The 7248-nt window shown below is 46.3% G+C and overlaps 1 protein-coding gene across 2 annotated transcripts in view; it reads left to right on the forward strand.

Annotated features, from left to right (window-relative positions):
* The first annotated feature begins 31 nt into the window (after nucleotides 1–31).
* Nucleotides 32–7248, forward strand: part of LOC135812009 (acidic fibroblast growth factor intracellular-binding protein-like) — a 15103-nt gene continuing 7886 nt past the window's right edge. Inside the window, exons 1-3 of one of the 2 annotated variants that reach the window (XM_065325310.1) lie at nucleotides 32–335; nucleotides 2865–3096; nucleotides 3692–3824. In XM_065325310.1, the coding sequence (XP_065181382.1) occupies nucleotides 248–335; nucleotides 2865–3096; nucleotides 3692–3824 (453 nt within the window). In that variant the 5' untranslated portion in view covers nucleotides 32–247. The remainder of the gene's footprint in view (nucleotides 336–2864; nucleotides 3097–3691; nucleotides 3825–7248) is intronic. The other variant, XM_065325318.1, reaches the window with a different exon arrangement.

Genomic DNA, 7248 nt, shown 5'->3' on the forward strand with positions numbered 1-7248 from the left:
CAAAAATTTATATAAATGTACCACATTTTTATTCCATGACTGTATTATTTCTTTGACCAGCTCTTTGTGAGAAGCATGGAGATCTATTGTCTATTGACGTTTTGCTTGACAGGCCTTCGAAGATAACTCTCCAGCACTGTCTTATGGCATTTTGGAGCAGATGTGCTGCTGCCCAGCTAGTTTTCAAAGAACTCCCTTCTTGAAGGTCTATTTCATTGCTTCCGTATAGAGGTATCATTTCTCTGGCATGGCTGAGATACAAGTGGATATATGTGTGGGTGACCCCATTCACATCGATTTATCTGCCTTCAAGTCATGGCTGGCCGGATTTACAGGTTCGTGCTTTGTTCCGAAAATAGTCCTTGTGAGCGTGAGTATAAATTTTGTTAACGGGAGAATATGCATGTGTGAGGGAGACTTTTTTTGCTTTTCACATGAAGATATAATACAGTAAAAGCCCGTGTATACTAGTAGGCCACGGGCGTACAGAATAGCAGCCTCGATTTCCTGGGCGTATACAAGGGCACGGGCGTTATTTTGGAACCGGGCGTATACTTGGAATAGGGATAGCTAGTATTGGGTATCAGTGCCTGTTCATGTACTGGTGTTTCCGGCGTACCTGGGCGTATACATGGGCAGGGGCGCTATTTTGAAACAAAAATGTTGACTTCCCCTGACTGGGCGTGTACACGGAGGATGGGCGTATACAGGGGCTTTTATGGTAGAAAGAGGAGTGTAAGGTTATGGGCGATTGGTTGGATCCGGATCCAGATCGATTGAGTGGATCCTTTTGATCCAAAGGTCCAATCAAATGCTGCCCTTGATCAAATCTGGAATTTTAGTGATTTTTGAGGGTTTCCATGAGAGAAAGCAACGCTTTTTGCATCAGGCCACACTGAAGAAGGTGTGTGGTTCGACTAACATGGACATTTTTTTTACGGGCGGGCGGGCGGATTTTTTTTTTAAATATAGTTTTTAGTACATGTAAATACACTGTACTGCCTTTAGACACCCAGTACATCGGCATTATTACGCAGTGTTATGCCATACATGTTGTATAAAGGGATCACTGGCTAATACTTTGAAACATTGTGTAGCTCTGGAACGAGAAGAGAATAACTTCAAGCGGTGACTCTGACTGTCCAAATCATCAAGCAAATGAAGAACGATGCGAGTTGAAAGTAAGTTCGGGAACTACTTCGAAGTACAAATTGTACAATGTACCGGTACATGTATTGCTAGTTCGGTGTCGGCGTGCACGAATACATGGGCTTTTTCCATCGACGCTTCCTGTGCTTGCACACATGGAGCAGCAACTTACCGGTACAGGTGAAATATCGTTCCCAATACACGAGGAAAGTGCAATCTCGTCTGTCCTTCATCCCAAAACAGAAGGCCGTCCTTAATCTGGAACGAGGCAATCACTCTCAACCGGACGGTCACTTCAAAAATTTTAATAAGTCTCGCCAGTCTGCCGGTGGTCGTATCGAGTAGACTCTACTACCAGCACAAGGCAGCAGTCGTACCACTCACTGCACTGCACTGCAGTACAACTACATGTACAAGTCAAGTCCAAAAGGAGCCGCCTGCGTCCGCAGACTCACGCTGCACAGCACGTAGACGTGGACGTAGATCTACGTGTTCAGTCCACGTACGTCAGTCACACGACAGCCCGCCGAAAAAAAGTTACGGTCGGGCTGAAAAATGTACGGTCGGTCGGGTGAGTCGAACCACAGACCTTCTTCAGTGTGGCCTCATGATCGCTTTTATTCCCGCCATGTGTACGCGTATAATGTACAAAGTACGTTTTTTGGCAAAAAAAATTCCGGGGGATCCGATCAATCCTGCTCCCGGAGTAGGGCTGGTCGGATCCGTTGGATCTGGACCCGGACTCATTTGAACGATTCACGAATGACACGTGTACATATTGAGTGGATCCGATTGATCTGGATCACGTGTACATATTGAGTGGATCCGATTGATCTGGATCCAGATCCAGCCAGTCGAACATGACCTAAGAATAATCAGGTATATAAGTCTAAAATATAGACTTTCATATATTGTTTAACTTTCATATCCAACAAAGTCTTTATGGAATGTTGCCGCAGCTGGTCCTATTTGATCGCACTTCTGATATGACAGTAGAGAGGTTCTGCTATACGTGATACGTGAAACGTAGGAAAATCGCGTAGAGAGCAGGTGTCTGGGTTGGAGTCTACGGCTTCGCGTGTTTTGGCTCCAGATTTCTACGCGGAGATGAGGTTCTCTACGTTGTGGCACACGCAGAGAAAATGCGTACGGATTTGCTGGGTATCGATCAACTGCATGCAGAAAACTGCCAAATATGGAAGGGGAAATTCCCAGTACACATTCCACGTGACTTCTCTAGGTGAAACGTAGAGCAGAACAGCATTTCTTTACGTTACGGGAACGCGAAGAAAGTTCGCGTGATTCTTTGCGTCGCGTTCCCAAAACGTAGAGCAGAACCTCCCTAGTGCTAATAATTGACCCTTTAGAATCCACCCATATTGACGTAATCAATATGTTGCGGCGTTAATAGTACACAGCAGATTGGTTAGAGCAGACCTGCTTTTTCCCAGTTACACTCCAATCATCACAACTACTTTCTACCATACAGAACATCTCCAACCCACCGGTACAGTAAAACCTGTCGAGGCGACCACTCGGATAAGGCGACCACCTGCCCTAGGAGACCACTGAAACCAAGACCAAGAGATGCTATTTCCAGTCAAATGACCCTGGATAAGGAGACCACCTTGGTAACTGAGAATATGTTTTGAAGGTCCGTTGAGAAGTTGTCTTAGACAGGTTGCCCTGTATTTGCCTTTCTTTCTTGTCTGCAGTAAAGGAAGTTGCGCGGTCGCAGGAAAGCAAGCCGGACAGAACTCTCCAACGTCTTGTACAGTGCTCGCATCATTTCCAACTGTCGGCAATGGATGTACTGATGGGAGAGATCACTGACCAATTCCATGCATACAACATGCTGGAGACGTGGCTCGTGACCGTGCCGCCCTCGCTGGCTGTCCAGTCGATCATTCCCATTCCGCCCAACCTCCAGCAGAAGCTGATCACGCTGTGAGTGCTTGCAACGTGCTGCTACTGCCGTGGACATGGAAATCCTTGCATGTGTGTACCGTATACATACTCACAGCTGCATGGCCAGCGCCCTGAGGCCGCTTGACCTCCGACCGGATTTCCATGTCCACGACAGAGCTGGTGTTGCATCGTGTGTAAACTGCCACTTTAGAACACCTGGCTCTAGTTGCTTCATCATTTTGCAAGAACCGTGGCAATACGCCCAGTGAGAAGGCAGACGTTGCCTGTGTGCGTGCCTATGGCGAAGTAAAAAAATCTAAACAAACAAACAGAATAAAAATACCATGCCAAACAGTTGTAGTCAGTGGAATCAATGCTGCTCTGAAAACTCAGCTTCTTGTTCTTAGAAGACAACCAGGAGGTCATTCCAACGATTGTATAGGGAGTATTCGTATGCGGTCAAATATTTGGGATGTTGACTACTGGGCAACTCAACTTTATCTTGAGTTCACTATTGATAGTCCGTTCCGATTGCGTCGACCTTTTCATACCGGTAGGTAAATCACATTGTGTTGGTGACGAGCTGAAGTGGATGTGTTTTGGTATGTGTTTTTTTTGGCGATTCGTTCTTCAGATACTTTTCTTTCGACGAGCACTACTCTGTGCCGAGAGAGCTTATAGGCCGGAAGTTGACCGGGCGTTTACGTAGTAACTTGGATGACGTGGCAGAAAAGACAGGTGTAAACTTAAAGAGTTGCCGGCGCCAGGTGAGTGCTTGCTATTGTTCTCTGATAGCGCCCTGTTTAACCCTTTACCGACTGAACTCAATGTAGAAAAGTATCGATCATCCGTGATCGATAAAGTATGTGCCGTCCGTAAAGAGTCAAGGTACCGGTATGTAGCTCAATACCGAATAATTGGCCTGAAGATTGGTCTGGGTTTTTTCTTCTTCCTCAGCACCTCGATATAGATGTATGGCGCAAGAAATAATCCGTTATTGGTGGGGTATTTTGGGCATCGTCTTCCAGTTCTCTGATTTTTCGGAAATTTTGGGTGACTTCTTCACAGGGCCTATTTTGTTAGATAGCCTTGCATAGCCCGATACTGTAAAACATGTAATTTTCGGTGCAACTTTAATTTCGGGGATTTCGGTAGAGAAACCAGGCACCTAAATTCAAATTACACCTAAAAGGCGCTAGAGTATGCACTGTGTGAAGGGAACCCTGGTCACCTAATTCTACATTACACCTGAAACCTGGCAGGTTTCTGGCACCGAAATTTTAATACACATGTTTTACAGTATCATGCTCTAGCTCCTGCAGGTAGACCTCCTGTGGAGAGTAACATCTGTACATAGCACATCCCAGAACATAAGTGTGCTACAGTCAACGTAGACAACAGAAGCATATCCAATATATGTGACTCGGGCTCCTGGAAGTTATAATAATGCCAGTGAAGTAGGAATTGAGCCCTTGGTGTACGTAATTGGCTGTGGCGTACGGTATTTCAATCATTTAAGACAGGAAATTAGTTTAAAGAAAGAGTCAAGGGGGGGGGGGGGGGGTGATATTGAATAGGGAAAATAGCAGTTACCGGTAACAACTTCATTCAGCGAAGGCTACAGGATGACCACACACAAGTAAAAGCTATGAACGGGATCCAGTACACACTCATGAGTCATGACTCTGTACACACATGTAAATGAGGTTGGTTTAGTGTTTCCAAAAGCCGTTCTTCTTTCTTGATTCTCGATTGTGATGTATTTCACCTGATGAATGTCACAAGAAAAACCCAACCAACAGATCAGCATGACTCCATGTTAAGAACAATATAAAACTCGTAACCATGTCACATAAAAAAAACTGCCAAGGGTGATATCATCTGGTTCGCCCAAAACTGTTCGGAGAGAGAGACCGACCGACAGAGACACATGGAGAGAGAGGGAGAGGGGGGGGGGGGGGGGGGGAGAGAATAGCTGTGTGCCACAGTTTTGCGAAGTACTCCACTGAACGAGGTGTGCTCGATACTGTCAGCAGGACCTAGAAGCAGTCATTCTCCTCGTCATTCACTACAGGTTTGATGGGTTGCGGCCTGGAATTGGGTGCTTGCCTTGATGGAGTGCTTACATAGTGGGAAAGGTCGGTGGGCTTGGGTTTTGCTGGTATTGATACTGTTAAGATCACAGCACGCAGCGCTATTCCCAGACCATTTAAATTTATTGAGCAGACTGCTATGATCCTATCCTCTGTTGGAACACTTTTGTCATGATTTTGGAAATAGAGGAGATGAGGAGGAAATGGTGTGTTTGGGAATCACTGAACGCTTAGAACGCAAGGGAAAGGATTTTCGATAAACGGTAAATGTGTGATTGGACTCAAAGGATATGGACATACCATGGCCAGTCAATGTGTTTACACTACCAAAGATTTAGTCTTCACAACAGTAGAGTTTTCAAATGCCACAAGAACCTGAGCAACTCCATGCACTGTGATCGATGAGCCCGTCGCACTTTGGAGCACATGCTCAGATGACGCCTGCTGTCTGCTTGCAATGGTATTTGCCAGCAACGCTAGCCCTTGTCCTAGAGCTGTGCCTATGGTGTCTATGGACCTTGCAACAGATGCTGCGAATGAGCTCAGTGACTGGCTTGATGCCTGGAGAAGAACATATTGTAAAGATCACCGGATCACACACGCAAACAGTCACAGAGGACGAAGGTCAATAACTCTTAGTCTAAAGTCGAGATTCGGTGAAAAGAGAGAGATGATGAACCCGCTGATGCATTATTTTCTTCCCATTATCATCTTCTTTCCTTCATTCTTTCTTCTTTTTTTTTCTTCTCTCGCCATGGCTGGCTAACGCCCCCTCCTTTGCATTGGCTTCTGCCATTGGACGGTGAAATAATAATAAAATGAATGTAGATTGCCACCATACGTGCATGTTTCCACTAGTGTCTCCTTTGTGGCAGCTTCTTGACGCAATATGTTGAGGTACATTTTGTCGCGCTGTGCGGCTGACAAGCTTTTAGACAGCTTCTTTTGCAGATGGAGTTACCTCCGTGGTCTTGTTGTTGTTGCTTGCGGGCCTGGTGGTGGGTTGCTGCGTATTTTCCAAGTCTTCTTGGACGTCGCCATCTTTGTCGCTGTTCTTTGCAAAGTCATCAGCCACATCCTTATTACTTAGGTCTGCATTGGCACTAGGCAGCTGACGATAGTGCTCCAGCAACAGCAGGACAACAACCCCCACACATGGGACAGAGTTTCCCAGTTGTCGACAATGAGCCTGCCACTGCCAGAATGGATGCCTTCCGTAACCGGCGTTCGATATTTCTTCCTGGCTGCCCGTACCCTACCTGAAATATCAACACAAAATAACAAATTTCTGATCATTAGAATGCTCTTATATAGTCCCATTCAGGATGGCACCTACTGCTGCTATATAGGGACTTTCCTGTGTGCGATGGATATTGCCTCACTTTTTCCCTTCATTCGATTCTTCATTCGATTTGTTGAATACCAACAGGAGGACGTCATACTCAACAGACAACGGGAACAGGTTAGGTGGGAACGACATTTATTAGGGAAGACGAAGAGACTCAGACAAGAGAGAGAGATCAAGTGAAGGTTGTACGGGAGGAGTTGAGATCTGCCTTCCGTCGATCTCTCGTTGAGTTACGAGACGCTGGTGGAGGTCATTGTCCTCGGTGTTGTCGTCATCCACTACAGTAGCCTGGGGTGAGCCAAAATCTTCCACATTCACCCCCTCCATTGTTGACAACGCACGGTGCAAAACGCCGCGCATTTCAACTAGGTCTGCCTCCATATCTTTGCCGATGAAGCTCCATGGTTGATGACGTACAGCACAAAACGCCGTACATCTCAACTAGGTCCGCCTCCATGTCTTTGCCAATGAAGCCCCATGGTTGATGACGTACAGCATAAAACGCAGTGGCCTGGGGCGAGCCAAAATCTTCCACATTCACCCCGTCCATTGTTGACAACGTACGGTGCAAAACGCCGTACATTTCCACTAGGTCTGCCTCCGTATCTTTGCCGATGAAGCTCCATGGTTGATGACGTACAGCACAAAACGCCGTACATCTCAACTAGGTCCGCCTCCATGTCTTTGCCAATGAAGCCCCATGGTTGTTGACGTACAGCACAAAACGCAGTGGCCTGGGGCGAGCCAAAA

This window comes from Sycon ciliatum, chromosome 1 (assembly GCF_964019385.1).
Source record: "Sycon ciliatum chromosome 1, ocSycCili1.1, whole genome shotgun sequence".
NCBI classification, from domain to species: Eukaryota; Metazoa; Porifera; class Calcarea; order Leucosolenida; family Sycettidae; genus Sycon; species Sycon ciliatum.